General features: G+C 37.0%; 1 protein-coding gene across 2 annotated transcripts in view; it reads right to left on the bottom strand.

The window, feature by feature from the left end:
* Positions 1–42: 42 nt before the first annotated feature.
* slc6a5 (solute carrier family 6 (neurotransmitter transporter), member 5) overlaps positions 43–21233 on the bottom strand; it is a 33087-nt gene continuing 11896 nt past the window's right edge. For both annotated transcript variants that reach the window (XM_015373420.1, XM_015373421.1), the window contains 9 exons: positions 19755–19889; positions 19559–19662; positions 18926–19050; positions 18662–18774; positions 13958–14089; positions 11980–12079; positions 9703–9803; positions 5724–5891; positions 43–1401 (listed from right to left, as the gene is read on the bottom strand). In XM_015373420.1, the coding sequence (XP_015228906.1) occupies positions 1246–1401; positions 5724–5891; positions 9703–9803; positions 11980–12079; positions 13958–14089; positions 18662–18774; positions 18926–19050; positions 19559–19662; positions 19755–19889 (1134 nt within the window). In that variant the 3' untranslated portion in view covers positions 43–1245. The remainder of the gene's footprint in view (positions 1402–5723; positions 5892–9702; positions 9804–11979; positions 12080–13957; positions 14090–18661; positions 18775–18925; positions 19051–19558; positions 19663–19754; positions 19890–21233) is intronic.

The following is a 21233-nucleotide window of genomic DNA, read 5'->3' as shown; positions in this document are numbered from 1 at the left end:
ATATATATATATATATATATATATATTTATATATTGTGAACGGGTATTCATATATTTAATTTTGTTACTCTACTTATGTAATGTTAATTGCACAGAAGATTCTTATGGCTTGACAAAGTCACAACACATACTGTACATACAGTATTCAATAGACGTTTAAAATATATGCACAGAGTGACTATGAGGTCATCTTCGTCAACCTGAAAGAGTTAATTAGCCAAGGAATAACCAACGAAAATGATTGCTAGGTATTTCTCATAGCTTTCTACATTGTGCTGTTCTATATTCACAGTTGAAGCAACTGAAACACAGCTTAAAGAAGAGACAGAGAAATAAGGTATAATTCTGTCCCTTGGGTTTGGAAATGAAGAGAATCCAAGTTTCTATTCCAATGCTGAGGTCTTAAAGGCCAAAGTATATCACACAGAACTGGTAATCAGGATGCATTCGCTGCTCTACTGAGACATAGGAGGCACAATTACAGATATCAGAACCTATTTCTGACAAAGCAAGAGCGACTGAGTTGTACTTGATATTACTATAAATACAGAGTGCTGGAAACATGATAACAAAGCAGACTGGGTCTTTTTAAATCTTTTTAGAGGCAATAATTATATTTTGTATGATTTTGTACTAATTTTGTAGACAGATGGACCTAAAACAAAGATCCCCACTAAGCTTATCCCACCCCTTTTTTTCTGTAGGTACATTTTCTTTTTTCTTTTTTTGTCTGTTTCTACCGACATGATTCATTAAGTCCTCACAGAAATGCATTGCCAAACACACAAACGCACACACACACCGACAAACAAACACAACTCTGTAGGGAACAGCTATTGTGAGTCTAATATTGCAAGTGCAGTCTGAGTTGTGTCATTTTATGACACAATCCTTCTCTTGGAATGAGTTCCCTGGGATAGGGCTGTGGAGTAATCAGTGGTCATGTGTGGGAGGCAATGAAAGCCCATTAACCGAATACCGTGTAGCAGCAGGATTCCACTTGGACAGCAACCCCTTCCTAGGACAAGACAGGAATTGGTGAAGGAGTCAAAGAAGAGGAAAAGCCTGTTCCCACCTCCATGCTAAAGAGGGGAAGCAAATGGAGTGAAGTACAAAGCATGAAAAAAAAAAAACTGAGTAGAAGGAAGATGAAAAGGAGGTGGAGAAAACAGCCTGGAAGCAGGCATCCACCCCACTCCCAATGCCCCCAATTGAAATTGGAAGGTTTTGTTGCCAAAACAGCTGCTACTGATATGAACCTAGCTGGAAGTCCTTTGGGGGCAGTTTGAGACCCAGAGAACTGGTTCCTAATGGGTCCATCATGTTTTTGTAGCGATTTCCACGGTGCTTCATCAGGAAAGGTCCCCAGTCAGGCTGAGGGGAGCAGACCAACTTCAAACGCTGCAACAGAACACAGAGTGTTATTGTCGAAGGCAATATATCATGTTTATATTAGCATTTTGAGGGTTTTTCTGCTGGCAGAGGGTTTGTCAACGGTGTATGTATAAACATTATATAGTAGAGCTTATGTTTAAAAAAGAATAACTATAAATTCAATATTATTTGTAAATCATGTGATGACAAAATCAGATGACATAGATCCACAAACAAGTTGTTCTCCCGTGAGCTTTTAACACAGTATCTTGGGCACTAAAACCTTGGTAGATCTGAATTTTTACTGCAGTGAAACTTAAACCAGCAAACCAAATATATTTTGAGATGCAAAGTGTGTATTCATGTAACTTAAAATATATTGCTCAATAAATCTTCTTTCCAACAGACCTGTGAGGTATGGACATTGCACACACATTTATATTCTATGTGTATACATGGTATAGTCCTATAATGGAATGAACTCCCCCTGTCCCTGCGCTCTCTGGACTCAGTGGATATCTTTAAAAAGCAGCTAAAACTCCACCTGTTTTCACAAGCCTTCCAAAGCACATAGCTTATTGTTTTATTCACTTACTTATTTTAGCTTTTACTGCATTTTATCTGTTTTTACTTGTGTTGTTTATATGTTATCATGTGAAGCACTTTGTGACTTTGTCTGTGAAAAGTGCTATACAAATAAAATTTACTTACTTACTTACTTACTTATAACACACAGTGGCCAGTTAAACTACAAATCCCATCTGAACTTTTTCACATTTCGTGTATTTTATGGAATTGTATGTGATGACCATAACAAAAAAGCACATAATTCTAAAGAGGAAAAAATATTACCGGTATAAAGATTGTCATACTCTTTTACAAAAAAAGGATATGTATTTTGACACTTGTGTTCACAAATCTGGCTCCATACTTTGTAAAACAACAAATTCACTGCAATTTACAAGCTTTACATATCTAGAATTTAGCAAATTTTTTTTGCAAAGTTAATTCTACCTCAGTCACGACTAGGGGTGTAAATAATAATCGTTTTGTATCGATGCATCAATCCAACAGCCGACGATCCAATGCATCGACACGTTGTTAGCCACTACCCTCTTTCCGCTTGCACACACACACACACACTTGCATAAACACAGAGGCGTTATTATTTTTCAGTGAATTAGGTTATTATAGGCCTAGGTGGAATACAACTTAGCTACTTCTGTTATTTACTGTTGTTTCTCAAATAAAATGCATAATGATATTTAAACTTTCACTGATTTATTTCAAATTTTAAACATTGTCTAGCCTGTAAGGTTAAAAAAAAAAAAACGTAACCACTTAATCGAATTGTATCGTTCTTTTTATTCATGAGTATTGAACATAATCAAATTGTTGGGTTAGGAAATTGATACTGAATCAAATCGCCATGATGGGTGTGATTTACACCCCTAGTCATGACTGATTGAAAGTATCTTTTAAAATTAATTTGAATCATAAGCATAGATTTAATTAATTTGATTTAGGTCTGGCCCTTCACTTATAGGAAGCGCTTTGATCCACTCTGTCCCATTTGTTTGTTATTTAATATCTGTGAAAATTCCATTAGAACAGACAGTATTTGCTCACAGGCAGACATAACAACATGACAACATTATGCACTTCCAGCCCATGTTTTGGACTTCTAAAAAATCAGTCTTGGCACATGATGAAACATGACATTTCTGCCTTTTTTCTTTGGTACCTGAGAACTATTAGTAGAAACTTGAAATGGTTATGATTATACAGTATTACTGACCTGAAAAGTATTACTGACTTGAAATGGTTATGATTATACAGTATTACTGACCATTGCTGTAGCAGGAATGACATAAGTGGACTTTAACTGAATTGAGCACATGGGTTCCTTTGTAATACAAAGTTTCCTGGGAGCAATTATAGGTGTTATTGCCACATCAGGTTGAAGAACAGATTTTTCTGAGAGAATGTATTTCCCTTTAGACTCTTAGTCCTGATGGAAGCTGTACTCTATTGACAAAGCTCTATTTTTGTGTCAAGTCTTGTATAACCTACAGCAGGTTCCTCCCTATATTCCCCATATTTCAGGCTTTCCATCTTACCATCAATTCTGACCAGCTTTACTGATTGCAGAGAAATACATCGGATGTATTTCCGATGTATTTCTTGTTCTGGGGATGTATTACATCCCCAGTGCATAAAGCTGTTATCATTTATAGGTCTTTTCCTACTAAAGCACTGTATTCATATGCTTGCTGTGTCAGGTGCCAGTATGTCCATATGGGCAAGTCCACATCCTAAAACATCTTACTCAATAGTGGTGTTCCTCAGTGCTGTGTTCTAAGCACGGTCTTCACTTGCTTTACTTCTCTGACTGTGTCACAACCCATGGCTACAGCACCCTCATAAAATTTGTATACTAAATAACCATTTTGTGGCTTAACAACAATGGCGTCCATCTCCGCTGGAGGTAGGATGAAGGAACAGTCCTTCTAGTGCTAAATTAAAACAGCTTTTTAAAAAGCCATCTTAAATCATCTTTAGAGCATTCTACTTCATCTTTGTCAACATTATTCTCTCGATCTATCCTCTGTTCATTTTTAATAAATAAAGCTTGTCTCCTCTGCCCTTCACTGTAGCTCACAGCCACATCTAGTCCCTTTAGATACATTCTTCTGCAAAATGGCAACAAGAATATAAACAAAAGGGCGAGGTGGTGATCAAAATTTGCCACCTTTGCCAAAATTGTGCCAACTGCCTACCTAAGTTCACCATGTTCGCCTCACTGCGCTTTGCTTTGCTACAGACCAGTTCTCTACATACAACAGGAACCATTCGCTCCAGCTGTTAATTTCAAGTCTGGTGGAGAACGTAAGTTTCTCAACTAGATTTTTTAAGAGTGAAGCAGGTATGGTAGTAATTATATATATATATATATATATATATATTTTTTTTTTTTTTTTTTTGCTATTGGGGCTGTAGCGTGTTAATCTGCCTCAGCAAACCAATGACAGTCTTTTCAGCATGGGGTTAACTTTTTCAGAAAGCTTCCCCCATTCATATGTGCAAATAAGGAGATGAGTGTGTCACAGTTTCTGCAGTAGTTATTAAAAGGCAGAGTATCATCATAATCCACTTTAATTCTATACATTTCAGCATAACCAGGGTCAGTGCTAAAATTCTCTTGGGAGGAAGCCCAGATGTAAGTTAAAGGACAGTGATGCTCATAAAAAAAATGAATGTTTCAGTGTAACAGGGAGTTTTTTGAGTATTACTGTCCAGTAAGGTTAGCAAGAACTCTGAAGAACAAAGTCACTCCACCTGTGCTGAGAAGCATTTACAATTGCACAAGAGAATGTGCGAACAATGGAGGTACAGTATTATAAATCCATCGGTCAGTATGTAACATAATTCATCTTAGAAAAAACAACTGCAGTGGGTCATAAACACTGCTCAATGGAGCATGGTTTCCCCACTCCCATAACTAGAGCTCTGTTTGAAAGACCTCGAACATTTGGGGAGTCAATACTCACCTGAGGTCTTTTGTTGTGCTGATTCTGCATACTCTTTCCAGAAAGGGTTTTTTGTGGGTCTTCCCCAATAAAATAATACTAATTTCAGATTACTTACTGGTACTACTATCACTGAATTATGTCCGAACTATGCGTCTGACAAGTCCTAAGATGTGGAAATCTCGTTTTGAAAGGTTTAATCTGACAAAAATGAAAACGTATATTAAAAAAGGCTCGAAGATCTAGGGAACAAGAAAAGGTTTTAAAATCGGGAAGATGTTATAGCTGGTTTTGAATTATACAGAAGGGTGTTGAGATATAAAGGAGAAGAGATTATTTCAGAATTAAGCTTCTAATTGTAATATGGCCGCTTTATTGTTAAACAACAACTGCTTTATAATGCGGTTTGGCTGTGAAATGTATAGAGGGTAATGTGATAATCAAGAGAGAAAATGAAAGGACTTAATTAATTAAATTTAGATCCGATAAGAGCTTGCATTCAGGGTTATTTTCCCATATTACAAAGTAATCTAGACAAGAATCTGTAATTGATGCTCCTGTCAGTGATACTGAGAAAACAAAGCTGTTTGGACAAAAAGCCACAACCATCATCGTCCATTAATCAAAGCATTTAAAAGAGACTCGGAAGACTCCCATAAATATGAAAGAATTAATCCTCAGCCTGCAGCTTGTCTCTCCGTGCTAATGAGAGAAGGATGTGACTATTGATTTAACCGGTGTGTATCTGTTTGTGCATGCATGTGTCAGAAACAAAAAATACAAAACAATATCCAACCACAGTTTCATCTCAATTATTACCTCGGCTATGCTGCCAGGGGCCAGGTAAATCTTAATGAAAAACATGATGGGGATCCAGATTACTGAGCAAATAACCATCAGCCAGCCCAGGACCATAGACCAGGTGGGGTAGGTGTAGTCCTCGTATGTCATCACTTTCCACTGGTACAGACTGAGTCCCAGGATGCCCTGCACAAATAATGAACTTTCAGTTATTTTTAATATCTTGGTTTGTAATGTATTAAAGAAATGAATACAACATGTACTTAAGTAACATATTTAGTGATTTTCAAACATAAAAATGTATAAACTCTTTCATAAAGGTAATCAGAGATTGTTTGATTATAAGGTTTTCTGCAAATGGTTCCAGTCTTGATAAAGGAATCTCAGAGTTTTCTTTTACAGCTCAAATCTTTATTCAGGGGTGTTCAGAACATGTTCTGGACTATATCTAATGTTCCTTGAAATTGCCACCGAAGATGAGAGGCCATTTAGAAAGACTTCGATATGGCTTCAAAGCAATTCTGGTCCACAATCCGGCATCTCAGGATGGGGAAGCAGTGCAGTACCAACACTATTTATAGTGGGGTGGTGTGCTGCTGTCCTCATCTCGAGATCCTCCAATGAGGAAGAAGAGTCTGGGGGCTCTGGGTCGGGTTCTCCCATCTGTGGTGCTGAGGTCACTGGGGTGGTTAAAACACTCCTCGGTGATAGGACCCCAGGGGTGGATGAGATTTGCCCTGAGTACCTTAAGGCTCTGGATGCTGTGGGGCTGCGTTGATTAACGCGACTTTGCAACATCGCGTGGACATCAGGGGCAGTTCCCCTGGATTGGACTGGAGGGTGTGTTCCAACTACAGAGGAATCACACTCTTAAGACTCCCTGATAAGGTCTATTCCAAGGTTCTGGAAAGGAGGGTCCCTCGGATAGTCGAATCTCAGATTCAGGAGGAGCAGTGTGTTCATAACTTTTATGGACAGAATTTCTGGGTGCAGCCAAGTGGCCTTAGGATCAAGTCTCTGTTATTCGCAGATGATTTGGTTCTATTGGCTTCATCAGGGCGTGATCTACAGCTCTCACTGGAGTGGTTTGCAGCCGAGTGTGAAGCGGCCGGGATGAGGATCAGTGCCACCAAATCTGAGACCATGGTCTTGAGCCGATAAAGGGTAGAGTCCCTTCGCCAGGATGGGGAGGATGTGCTGCCCCTAGTGAAGGAGTTTAAGTATCTTGGGTTCTTGTTCACAAATGAGGGGAAGATGGTGTGGGAGATCAATAGACTGATTGGTGCGGCGTCTGTTGTGAAGCACGTGCTCTACCGGTCTGTTGTGGTGAAGAGAGTGCTAAACCAAAATGCAAAGCTCTCGATTTACCGGTCGATCTTCATTCCTACTCTCATCTATGGTCATTAGAGCATTAGAGGGACATCTGGGCCTCCCTACTGAAGCTGCTACCCGGGCGACCCGACCTCGGATAAGCGGAAGAAGATGGATGGATGGATGGATGGATGGATGGATGGATGGATGGATGGATGGGAAATTTAAAAACAACAAAAAAAATCAGGTATAATAGCAAATTAAAATAGTAAATAAACAACAATAACTGAATGCTAGAAAAAATAAATGAAGTTTGTGTAACAAAACCCCAGTGAGGGAACACAACTCAACCTAATTGAAATGCTGTGTTGAAACCTTTATTACTTTTAAATCTCACTGATATCAGGTAACAAAGTGAAAAAGTTTATCTAAAAAAAATTTACTTTTCAACTATTGATGTCATATTTAAACGGAGATCAGTTTTTAGTAGATAATAATCAACCAGTTTATTTTACTTTGGCTGAACTTTTACTTTAAAACATATTTATGTTGAATGAGAAGAATTGTCTGTTTTGAACTACAAATATTTTATTCTTGTTCTAGATTCTCAAGGTACTTATAGCAAATAACAAACAGAGAATCAATAAAGATCAACTATATTACAAACAAGATATGTTCAAGAGAAAATTATCTTAAAGGTATAAGCTTGTCTTTACAACCTATAATCTAAACTCTGGTTTCTTAAAAGCCTATAGCTTAAATGAGTTTAAATTAAACATCCAGCAGTGTATATTTTTTTTTATTAAATAATTGTTCATATATGTATTTTACTAGATATATCATGTATATGATATATAACATGTCTTCTCATGACACTTTACAAAGTCAATTCATTTTAATCATAGAGAAAGATTTCAAGTCAAGCATATAACCCGAATAATCCTATTTATCAAACGGTGCAAGCTGGTTAAAAATCTCTTTATATAAGCAGATGCTTCTATAATGACGATTGAATAATGAAGAAAAAAGATGATTCTGATTCCATGAAATCACAGACTTTCAGCATTCAGTACTCTTGGTTGAGTGTGGTAGAAAAAGTGGACAGTTCCTTACATTCCATCGTTGACCAGTGGATAATAACTTGGTACTTTTACTCAGCTACCTTTATTTGAGTAACTTTTCCACCAAATATAATTTTGTTTTGTTTTACTGCATCCTACTTTTTACTTTTCCTCTGAGTAATTCTATCAGAAACAATTGCTTCTCTTACAAAACTAAAATGTTTAGTATCTCTGCCACTGAGTGTTCAGTGGATGAAGAACAAGCATTATTACTATTATTATTATTTTTTGGTAATTGTTGGTTTTTGGTGCCGCTCGATGTAGGATGTATTGCTGTAAGCCCTACAGTTTGTTCTTTGTTTTTTTTTTATTACTATTGTTATTATTTTTGTCTTTGTTTTTTTTCTTCTTCCTTTGGTCTCTGTAGCACTTTGAGATTTCTTTGAAATGTAAGGTGCGTTACAAATAAAATCTATTATTATTATTATTATTATTAAGTTTTTATTTATTATTAGCGATTCTGCGGGTGCATAAATTATGTTAGCTTGTAGCTATTCAGCTTTGCCATTCCAACTTTTTTGTGACAGAGAAAAAAAATGCAGCAGTTCTGACACATAAACCTGAAACTGAACCGGTTTAGTAGACAAATATAAATAAAGCATATAATTAAAACAAACAAGAAAAACAAATGGAACTATGATTTACAAAAACATAGAAAAATAAATTGAAAGACTATGAAATTTTGTGCTATATGTGGGAAAATATCACTTCCAGCCCAACTTTTGAAAGCGCTTGCATATCTTACAAGACAATTTTTTGATATTATATTAATCTTATTTTTCCTGTAAACATCAATTCAACAACAGAACGTCAATCCTTAAATGTTTTTCCCAAAATATTTCAACTAGGGATGAAAACCATCTTCCTGTCCAGATGCTGCAACAAAAGGATAGATGACGATGGAAAATAAATACATTTGAGATTCATTTTATCAGTGATTTGCTAGCTACTTGGGAAAAAAAAGTCAACAGACGGAACATGTTAGTCAGACAGAAATAGATCAGCTGCAGTAAATCATTTATTATACAGACCTTCTACGAAACAAGCAGCCGCTCTAACTTCTGCTCCATTTGTCCACATTACCTCTGCTATGCTGGTTCAGTTTTTTTCTGATGTTTATGTAAATTATACATACTTATGCAGGCCAGGGTCCAGCTCTGCCATATTAGTAAAATCTGTGCCACATATTTTACAACAGCTGCTGGACAGAACTGAGAAACAAAAGTAGGTTTCATGGAAAGTGTGAATAATTTACACGGGTAAAACAGTTGTCTACCTGGTTCAAGATGGCTATATAGAGCTGAATTATAAGCTGCAGTGAATAACAGGTAGTTATAGAGATATGGATTGGGAAAAGAGTTGTCAGCACAGAAATAGGAAGAAAAAGGAAGAAGCGTTTGTGTTTGAGGACTTTTTAGCTCACCTGTTAAAAATGCTAATTAATGCACTTGGAAGGAGATGGATAGAACTGATTCATTTTTAAACACAAATCAGTGGCATTGTGTGTGTATGTGTGTCTGTGTTTGGGGTGGGGGTGGGGGGTTGATGATAAAAAACAAACATACTGTCAAGATTGTTGGAGTCACAAAGGCCCAGCACACTCTCCAAAATCGGTTTGGCTGGAAACCAATCATCATTTCGATGTCCTCGCAAAACCTCTGCAGACCTGTGAAAGACGGGGGAAAAAAAACAGAAGGAGATAAAATCAAAGAAGAGAAATGATGGGAAGGCGGAAAGGGGAATGCAGAGAGTGACCTGGGTTTGATAAGGTCCCTTGAAAAGGAGATCGGCAAATTTCATGTGTGCGAGTGTGTGATTGGGGGGGTGGGGGGTAATTTTGTGTGTGAAAAAGGGCATCAGATTCTTTGAAAAACTGTGAGGGAGCAGATGGCTTCATTCCTTTGTCTTTATTGACAGATAACTGTGAGTGACATGAAGAGGCAGAGTCACACAATCATTTCAATATGTAACCTGTACTGATGCTCTGGCATCCTGGAGCCAAGCCTCTTGGTTGGTAACAGCCACCTGATACACACCTGAGTCCTTGGCTCTTTGGAGTTTCAGGCTTGTACATTACAACAGAGACCCCTGGTGGCCATATGTGTAATATCAGGTAACAAGCATGAAGGACAATTGGGCAAATCCCAATATTTCCTGAAAGGCCAACAGTAATCACAAAATTCTCCCAGATGTAATTGGTGTCCCAGTTAAGGTGTTCGACTGAGTGTGTTTGGGTTCATGGTGCCTCAGGCTGGAATCAAGACAAATAATGGGAGAAAAAAGCTGTCTCACAACATGTGAATATGAGGAGTTTACATTTACAGGTACCCCCAGTAAAGACGCTTAAAAAGATGGAAATATACTAATCACTGTAACAAGATCTCACATTGAAGATTTGTATTTTAATCAAACCTTTCATTTACCGGTACATTTTTTTTTTTACAAAAATATTCAAAAGTTAAGAGATAATTGTTTCTAATAAAATAACTGGTGTAGCAAGTTTTGCTAAACAAACCAGAAAAGCACATGTAGGGTGCAGACCTCTTCCATGAAGCTCGTTTCCCCCAACATTTATTTGGCTTCTACCTTAAGACAATACCTGTATCTTTCAAAAAAATCCTTGATATAGATGGTGATCCGGATCTTCACCAAAAGGTTATCATGTGTTGCCGGTCAAAATAAGCATCTTCTGTGAAAGTCTCAGCGAAATCTGTCCATAACATTTTTTTTTTAATAATTTTTTTAAAAAGACAGAAAGACAGAATGTGTGCTTTCTCATTAAACTGTGAGGTTATTACTTTCTAAGTAGATGGCTGGAAGCATGATTAAAAAAAAATACACCATTTAAATAAGAAAAACACGTAGTTTGGTCAAATCTGCTGGGATTTTATGTGGAGTGAACTGAAGAAAACAGCATACGAAAGGAGCCAAAAATTCTTATAATTTCGAGCGATCATGCAAAGAGGAATAAGCTAAGATTTCTCTCTCTGAATACTTAAAGGAGAAGACCAATATCAAAAGTGCTGAAAAAAATCTGGAAACTACGGTATCAAAAGAAACCGTAACATGATTTTTTTATCCCCACTGAGCAAATGTAATCAAATCAAAGAGTGAAGGATTTGATATTTTTTACTGATCTTTATCATTGCTGTAAGGAAGTTGCTAAAACTCAAGATCCAATTGTAACACATTCTGTTTCTCTTAAAATCTCTAATTGGTAAAGCAGTCACTATACATAATAGTTGGAACAGAATATTAATAAAAATAAAGGTTTTCAACCAAATAAATGCAAACAAAATCAGAAATGATCACTTCATGTTTTCTACCATCAACTATTAAGGAGTTTCATAGATATCTTACATAAGTAAGTTTTTACATACAGTACTACAGCACAAGTGCTAATTAAATTACCCCTAAATAAATGTTTACACACATATAAAGTATGTACAACTTTTTTTCTTTTTTTTTTTTAACCAAAGCACAGGGCTAAAGATTTTATCCATCTGTTTCTCTATCTCTCTGCTAAGCACCTGTGTTTGCTGTTCTCCCCCCCTCAGCATCCTTTGCCTTTATTGATCTCAGCTGTACCTCTCAGCTTTCCAGTTTAAGTTACTCTGTGCTTACTGTGGTATGTTCCCTTTCTCTGCACCTCCACTTGTTGTGGTTCCTTGACCTGTTCTCTGTATGATCCCCCCTCTAAGACTAATTTTGATTGTTATATAAATCTGAATTTGTTATTCAAAATGCATTGAGGTACTTCCAAAAACCAACGCAAAATGACAGTTGCTTAAAGAGAGAAAGCAAGTGAAGTAAAAAGGACATATTATAGGTCATTTACTTACCGTACAGGTAAGAAATCCCAATCAGCTCAAATATGGCAATGATGACCAAAGAATAAGAGGCTGCATATGTGTCCACCAACTGGAGCATGTACATCCCGCTCTTTAAAATTTAACACAAAATATAATTAGTGACATCAGATTTAATACTTCATCAGATGTCTGTTCTCTAATATTAAGGGAGAATTGTTTAACAATATCCGCACTTGTATTTTTGGATGTGTGCACCTGTAAGAACTTTCTTAGATTTAGACTTAGACAACATTTATTTCATTTTGTTCAGCTCTTCTGACATTTCCATAGTGTTGCAATGATCAAATGTAACATTGTGGGAGAAAAAACATGGTGCAAAAAAAAACAAAAAAACATTGATATGGTCAGTTTGATGCAGCGTCTATGGCACGGGTGTCAAAGTGGTTCCAGAAAGGGCTGTGTGGGTGCAGGTCTTCTTTCCAACCAAGCAACAGCACACCAGACTAGAGTCATATCATGAAGTGAGTCCAATCTGAATATGATGACTTGATGAGATGACTGGTGTCTAGTTTGCTGTTGCTTGGTTGGAAAGAAAACCTGCAGCCACACGGCCCTTTCTGGAACCACTTTGACACCCCTGGTCTATGGAATTATTTAGAGTTTTTTCAACATTCAGCTGTTTGATGGTGGTGGGGAATAAGCTGTTTTGGAATCTGCTGGACCAAAACAGGTGTGAAAAGTTGAAAAGCACATTATTTTATCTTGTACAACTAAGTAATTGATTAATGTAACTTTAGAAACATTTGTATGGGAGGGAGGCGTAGATTGAGGGGTTGTCAAGGAAAAGAAGTACTAATACTTGCATATATATAATGTAACATTAAGTGTTTCGCTTTACTCATCATAAATTAAGAGAAAGTACAGTAAGTCAAAGCAAGCCTGCAAAGTGTTACAGGCACCCAGTAGCGCCATAACGCAGAGCTGAAAAAAAAACTAGGGAAAATCACACAGGGAACTTTCACTGAGACAAGATTGGAGCGTGCAAAGCAATAGATTCAAGAAATGAAGCTTAAGCATAAATTAAATCTGGAAGACACTTATAGGCTTCAGCTGAACCACCTGTGATGTCCCTTGTTCGGGGGCCACATCTTCTCTGAAGCCAATCAGATCCCCTGCAAGCTCCTGGATTTAGCTCCTGGCCCAGCATCCCTCTCCAGCATGCAAGCTAACGTTCACCCAACTCATCTCCTCCCTTATTCTCAGTCCTACTCACCCTCTGGTTTATTCTGTCACCAGTGTCCTGGCCCCTGCGGAAGATTATCTTCCCCCGGGGGAATATCACTCTAATCCTTTTCTAGGTTACGTTTATTCACAGCATCAAAGTCTTCTGCTGGAGCCCAAATACAGAAGAAATTATTTCATTTATATCTGCATCTGCTTCAATCTTTTTGAACCCCAGTCACCCTTTGCAGATGGACGCTCACAATGAGCCTGGTTCTGCAAGTGGTTTCTTCCTGTTAAAAGGGAGTTTTTCTCTCCACTGTGGCTACATGCATGCTCAGTAAGAGCGATTGCAGGGAGTCAATCAATCCTCGCAATCAGCTAATTTTACTTAGATATATGTTAAAGACTATGATAGTGTTATCTGTATAAATAAATTGAATATTTTCTATTTGCAACTTTTGCCTGTGTGAGTCTCTCCAGGTTGTAGTTGTGATTACTGACTCGTAGTGGTAGTGGTAAATGTTGTTGAAGACAAACCATTTTGAATATGTAATAAGTTCTTTGTGTGTGTGAAAAAAAAATCTGCAGGTGAAAATTGTACACACAAGCTCAAATTGTTTTTGCATGCATGTGAATATTTCTGTACAACAAATTATTTATTTGTACTACATTAAACATTTCGCTTTTCAACTTCTCACTTAATAATTTACAGGTGTACACATCCAAAATATATATTATGAGACACTTTTACCTCCATATACAAAGAAGTATATGTAAATCATACCTCTGTTATCATTGGAAAACCCAGGATGAAGAAAGACGCACAGCATACCAGGGTGAAGAGCGGTTTATGCTTCCTCAAGTATTTGGGGTACTCATCTGTCACGGATGTTACAATCGTCTCAATGGTGGCAAACTGAAAACAGTTTGAGGAAGAAGGAGATAATGTGATAGGACAGGAGAGAAGATGGAATGAGGAGGATGAAAAACTCATCACATATATTCTGTAGTTGTCTCTCTGTACTGCAGAATCACCAGCCTGCAGCCTGCATTAAAGCTCATTTAAACAGGAGCAGCTGCAGCTGTCAAAATTTGTGCATTTATTAGTGTTATGAAGCATTTGTCTACATTTATCTAATAAACATTCTTAAAGTAATTTCATTTGCTTCCAACACAGTTAATAGGAACATTTATATAACTCTGTGCTGCAGAAAAAAACAAAAAAGGAAGAATTTGGATTACAGGGAAGCGACCTGACATGTGGGAGTCAGCCTGAAGAAAAGCAAATATGACATCATGGTGAAAGAGCCTCTGAGCCCAGAGGAGAACAGCAGATGAATATATAAACAGGGAAATTTAAAGAGGCTGGTATTGTGAGAACATACGCATGAGAACACAGTGAAAATGCACTGACAGAGAGCTAGATCTGCCACTTCCCTGTTTCTCGCCTTCCTTCTGAGCTCCCAAAACTAATTTCCTGTCAACATCCCAAGCCTATTACTGTTGAGCTGCTTCCTAAAACAAAGCCAAAAGCCCTCCCATCTGAGCTGCCACTACCGAGGCACAGTAACATCATCATTTACTGTTTCTGTTGACGTGTGTCCTAATGTGCCAGGGTGCCCCCTGCCCTGCTGCTCAGCTCAGGGGCATCAGAATGCACTTAAAGGAATTGGTGCATTATGGGGAGATGTTTTCTTAGGATCATTCTCACAAGCCTGGGGTGTTTAAGAAATCATGATGAGGTATATCAGCACAGTAACTCACAAACAAATACAAAGCTTAAACTATTTATTTACATACTCTTAATGTAAAAAAAAAAACAAACAAAAAACATGACCCTTTTTATTTTAATGGTCCGACATTAAGTCAGAATAAACTTTTCTGTTATAATGCAGTAAGTACTGGAAAAATATTAAATTCATATTTCTTAACTGAAATGTAAATGTGGAAAACCTGTGGAGGCGATATAAGACATATCAAATTCATCCTCCTGTGACATCAAGAATAAATATGAATACGTTAAGATTTTAGGAATAAAAAGGTGGAAAATTCATTGTAATCATTTTAGGGTACAATGTCGAAATTCTTTCTTTTTTTAATCTTACTGTTAATTGTCCTGTTTAGTTAAAAAATATGTTTTTTTCAAGAGCATCTGAACAAGTGACAACAAATATAACACAAATCATTTTACACAAAACAACCAACTATGAGCACAGATTAATGTTATTAACATGAACCCTTAGTTTGGAAGGAAAAACACTCAATGAGAAGCAAAAAATTGAAGATTTCACAATTTTCACTGCAATCGGAGCACAGATAGAGGCTGGAAGAAGTCTAAGAAATGCCTTTTCAAATAGAAGTTAAACAATGCGAGTTCCTGAACAAGAGACACTCATCTCTGGCCAAAACAGGTAACTCCATTCATAAATATAAAGTGCAATATTGTTTTGACAATTTGATGTTTGAAATTTACCCCAGCGAACAGAGGTAGACAACATCAAATGAATTCTAAAAAAGCAAATACATACATGGGATCCACATAATCCAACACAGACATAAAAGATAAAGCGAAAATACACTTCTTAGCAGTATATAAAAAAGTTCCCACATTATTCTTTTTAATAATTATAGGGGAGGAGATGATTTTGTACTTTAGAAATTAATCTTTTGCATAGGTGGGTGTTTCTATAAATATTAATAATACCTAAAGTTTTTTATTGTGCTTTTTTTCCTTTTTTTGTTTCCATGACTTTATATTGCATTAAATGTCAGGGAATAATTTAAAAAGTCATGGGCTTAAGGTTGATGTTTACAATTAAACATAATTCACTTTAATAGTGAGATGTACTTTTCTTCTCTCTAAAAACTTTTGAATTTAATTAGTTTGACACTTTCTAATCACACACAGACAGCCTTTGTTCAGCTACCTGGAGAGTTAAGCTCTTGAGCAGACAGTCACAGCAGGTAACATACTTGGGTAATCATGTTAATTGGGTCAATGCCTGCAGTGTTTACACATCACCTGATGTTATCTGCAAAGTTGAAGTGTTTTTCTGTAGCAAAGGGAATTCAGGAGAATCATATTGCTGACAGAAAATCTGATAACTTAGAGATAATTCAAATCCAAAAAAAACAAATAAAACAATGTGTATTTTTCATAGCTTTAATAAGCCTTAAAATGTGTTTAAAACATTGATTTTTTTTTTTCAAAACATGTAAACAGCATAGAGCAATTAATCTTCTTTAAAACTTCAGAAAACTCTTCTATCTGAAGTTGAACCAAATAAATTTTTTTACTGTATAATCTTGAATCACCAGCAGAACTCAGTATCATAGATTTCAAAGCAACATCAGATAAGAACTTTCTTAGGAAATGATATTGATAGTTCTTTGTTATGTTCTTTTATGAGTAGCTGAATATAATGAGTGTTAGGGGGTTGGTGGCTTTAATTACTGGCTGTGTTTTAGAGGGATGACAGGCCATGGCAGATATCCCCTAGTTTTTAAATGCACTCAAGAACAACTTGCAACAGCACTAAATCTGAGCAGCGGAGGAGGGTTTGGGGTCTTTTCACCCTGTTGTTCTCTGTTTGCCAGCTGGGGTTTGAGTTTATGAGGAGGAGCAGGCCATCTGGTTAGGGTCTAGGCAAGAGTTGGTGGTTGTGTCTTGGAGGTCGATCGGTACTGAAGCTATCCTTACAGCCTTCCTTTGAATATCAGCTCCTGATCTAGGAGCCTGGTTTAGGGCTCTAGCATGGAGGAGTTGATTGGGCAGAGTGTAGCAGGAATAGTGGGTGTGGCCTCACTCTGGTGGGGTAGCTGCCCAGTTGGCTTGGTGCGGCCTTCATGGCTGGGGTGTGTTGTTGCAGGGTGGGGGTAAAACTGTTGGACATCTCTAGGTTAGTGGGTTAATTGGGTGTCCAGTCTTTGACATTCCCTGGCTCAGGTGCAACGCACTGAATGGAATGAATGCAGTTGCAGTTGTGTGGAGCGAAGGGGGACTACTTGCTCCTGCATGTTGGTGCCAGGGTGGAGGTTTTGCACCCTCTCAGGGGTGGGGTCACCAGTTTTTCCTCCCTTGAGCGTGACCATTTAAAACAATAATCCCAAAACATATGTATCTGTATGAGCAAAGGCATTATAACAGATCCTTAATGCTCTTGTAAAAATATATCTATTAGGCTTCTTTTTGGAAGTAAGAAAATAAACTTACTGATACGATCAGTAAGTTTCTAATAAAATCTAAATAACTTGAAATACTTTAAAGGTGTTAATATACTTTTAGTGAATTTTGGTACCATTTTTTCATAGGTGTATTTTTTCCTTAGAATCTTTAGATAAAACCAAAGAAACATGTACACATTTAGTAAGTGTTTGTTGTGGCAAAAACATCTTATGCAGGATAGTTTAAAAAGCTTTCTTGGGTCATCTGAAAATTATAAAGCCAGATACATGCATTTACTTTTTAAGAAAGACTTAAAAAAATTAATCTTGTTTTGTGATTCATCTTCACTGGTTACGTGTCCCACACCATGTGAAAATGTCTTCCTTGTACTGTAGTCAGTTGGCTGGGTTTTGTGACCCTAAGCATATACCTGAAGAAAAAATATGTTTTCTAAGAAAATCAGTTATCAGTGTTCTATTTTTCTGCCCCCATGTTGCTAAAAAAGCATTGTTGCATTTTTTTTCCTCTTGCACACATCCAAATAGTGCTTTGGTCTGAATATGTCATAACAGCTCTCTGTAGTCATTCATTTTTAGCAATTTCCTATTGTGCCTCTTTCACCAAATGATTTTGCTGTGGTCCGTTTAAATCCACAGGAGGCACTTCAGACCCCGCTCCCCTCCCATTGCAGGTCATTTCAAGCCATTTCGGCCAAGTTACAGTTTAATAGCGTAGATATGATTGTCTAGTACCAGAGAAAAAAAATTCACTAATCCCTGCTCATAATGGTTTTCTGAAGCACTTTGCCTAAACAAAGAGGACCTTTTCCACTTATTTATGTATGCACTTAGAAGATGTTTTGATCTGGGGGAAGGCTTTGACCTTTGTGGGTTTATACACCCACCAACCAAACAGAATCATCTTCTTGTTGCTTTCACATCCTTCAGCTTGGACTACAAAAATACTACGAAAAACGGAAAACAGAGAAATATAAAACACTGAAAACTATGACCCAAATAGCATCTAAATCAAAAAAGACATTAATATGCTAAGTTATCCTTTTCTTGACTTTTAAGTTTGGAGACTCAAATTTAAAAGGAAAAAAAAAATGGATTTTGCTTCATATTTCCCCTTGCTGTTTGTTTACTGCAGTTTTTACAATAAATTACACAAGGCACTAAGATAAGACCAAATACTACTTTGAATTCAAACCTTCTAAGCAAACAGATTATTTTAAGGATTCATCTGTGGTTTTGAGGAAATATAAACGGCAAGTATGCATTGAATGCAGGAACACCAGAATATAAAAAATGCAGCAGTTACCATGGTATCAAGTCCAAGAGTTAGGAGCATGAGGAAGAATATGATTGCCCAGAAAGGAGAGAGGGGAAGTCTGGTCAGAGCTTCAGGATACACCACAAAGGCTATGCCTGGACCTGAGAAAAATGCAAAGAATCATATAAATATGCATGTTTTGTATGCAATATCAATACAGATGTTTCCTCTGAGGTCCAGAGCAGATGAAAAAAAACAAAGAAACATATTTTACTCATCACCTGTTCCTGGATAATGGCTTGGTTTTCTTACCCTCATCTGCTACCTTCTCTATTGGCACTTTCAGTTCATGAGCCATGAAACCAATTACAGAGAAGATGACAAATCCAGCAAATATACTGGTCGCACTGTTGGTACACGTCACTATTACAGTGTCCCTGCAAGAGCAAAAACAGATCAGGGGGCCTGATGTAGCATAAGCCAATGATATTTGCATCACTGAATTCTTATATTTCAAAAAATTGCTGATAAATAAAATGGGCTGTTAATGTAAACAGGTCTAACAGTGCCATCTAGTGGCAGGAAGAATAACTGTGTTTAAATCCAAAAATGTTCCACAGCTTATCACTGCATGGTGCCACTTTACACACACAGACCCACGCACACAGACAAACAAACAAAAAACACAGTTTTGCTGCTTCTACTGAAGCCAAGCTACTTCTTTTTATTTGAAGAAAATTATTAAAATCTGTAACATGTTATAAATTCAGTCTTTATTTCAACAATTTAAAACAGTGACCATTAAAGGAAGAATCAACAAACTATGCCAGAAAAAGTGACATTTACCAGAATATTTCTATCACACATACAGATACAGCATCATGCATCTGTTGGGTCAAGTTTAATATTTCTGATAGATGCGTAGTTTACCTTTTAAGTGTTTACCTGTAGCAGTTATTGTGGAACTTATTGTATGAGGAGAGGGTAATGAGCCCTCCCCAGGCAGCCGACAAGGAGAAGAAGATCTGAGTTGCAGCGTCTTTCCACACCTGAGGAAGAAAGAAGGATCTACAGGTAATTTTTTTTTCTATTTTAGACGTAGACTATTATCTGTTGTAATAAAGGGAGGAACACTGTGTACCTTTGCATCATTAAGTTTTTCCCATTTTGGTGTAATAAAGTAAAGGATGCCATCAGCAGCACCAGGAAGGGTCACTCCTCTGATAAGAAGAATGACCAGCACCACATAAGGAAATGTGGCTGTGAAATAAACCACCTGGCCAGGGGGAAGAAAAGAAGCAACACGTTGGAGCATACAGGGAAAAAAAAGATATCTAGGTGCATAAAGAAAATATGCATAGCTCTTCAACTTTTTCAGGTGCTATCAGACTAAAGAAAACTAACCCAATAGCCCATTTTCCTTTGCTTTTGGAAAGTCTATGGCATGTTTTTATGCAATTTATACAGCTAATTTCACTTTACTGAGGGTTTAGGTTCTGATCAGATTTAGGAAATTTCAGCTTTCAGCAAGAAGCAGCAAGGAGATGAGTGTTGAGATTTTTTAATATACCATTAGTTTGTCAAAAAATGCTGTATTAAGAGGTTTTAGAGGGAGAAAAAGCCAAAGCTGCATATGTTCAGGCAGTTCATTTAAGTTATGAGTCTACTTAGAAATGTGCTTCTGGAGTTTTGGAGCAGCAGAGCTCCGCTGACCAGCCATTGTTGTTCCCAGACCTACTGAGAATTACCTGGATTACCTTAACTTGAAAAGGCAGTCTGGGATTTCCTGCTACATGTTTATTGGGTATGTAGTAAATAACTGCAAGTAGCAGAGCATAAAATGTAATATTTATTGCCAGAATTTTTTTTTTTTTTTACATTGTAAGATAACTTAGGTATACTTTGTTTTGCCACAGTAAAAAAAAAAACAACAACAAAAACAATTGATTGAACATAGCTCTCTCACTTTTCCTTGTGCAAAAGAAAAAAACATTTTCACTAAGGCTGGCTTTTCATGTAAACCTAGCTAATTAGAGTGTAAATTCTTAAAAAAAATGTTAAACTTTATGCAAACAGCTAGATGCAGCTAGCCAGCCTCCAGTAATCATCTTTATTTCGAACAGTTGATTCCAATGTCTCTTATCTTATACTTACTATATACAATACAATTACTCACTTAACCTATCCCTTTCTGGTACCTGTACAACTAATAATCAGAATTTTTTGCTATTCTAATTAGTACAATTTTGGCTAAAAATATAGTGTTTGTGCTGCAGATAGCTGATCTGATTTTGCCTGCTTATAATGAAATAAAAGTATGTTGTTCAGTACTTCTTGTAAATGAATGATGTGGTTGTAAAGCATCAATCAATCAATTTGAAACGGGGAAAAAATATATATATGTATATATACTATATTGCCAAAAGTATTTGCTCACCCATCCAAATTATTGGAATCAGGTGTTCCAATCACTTCCATGGCCACAGGTGTATAAATTCAAGCACCTAGGCATGCAGACTGTTTTTACAAACATTTGTGAAAGAATGGGTCGCTCTCAGGAGCTCAGTGCATTCCAGCGTGGAACTGTCATAGGATGCCACCTGTGCAACACATCCAGTCG

This window comes from Cyprinodon variegatus, unplaced genomic scaffold (genome assembly GCF_000732505.1).
Source record: "Cyprinodon variegatus isolate N-32 unplaced genomic scaffold, C_variegatus-1.0 Scaffold86, whole genome shotgun sequence".
In the NCBI taxonomy this organism is placed as follows: domain Eukaryota; kingdom Metazoa; phylum Chordata; class Actinopteri; order Cyprinodontiformes; family Cyprinodontidae; genus Cyprinodon; species Cyprinodon variegatus.
The sequence above is the reverse complement of the archived record's forward strand: the minus strand, read 5'-3'. Positions and strand labels throughout refer to the sequence as shown.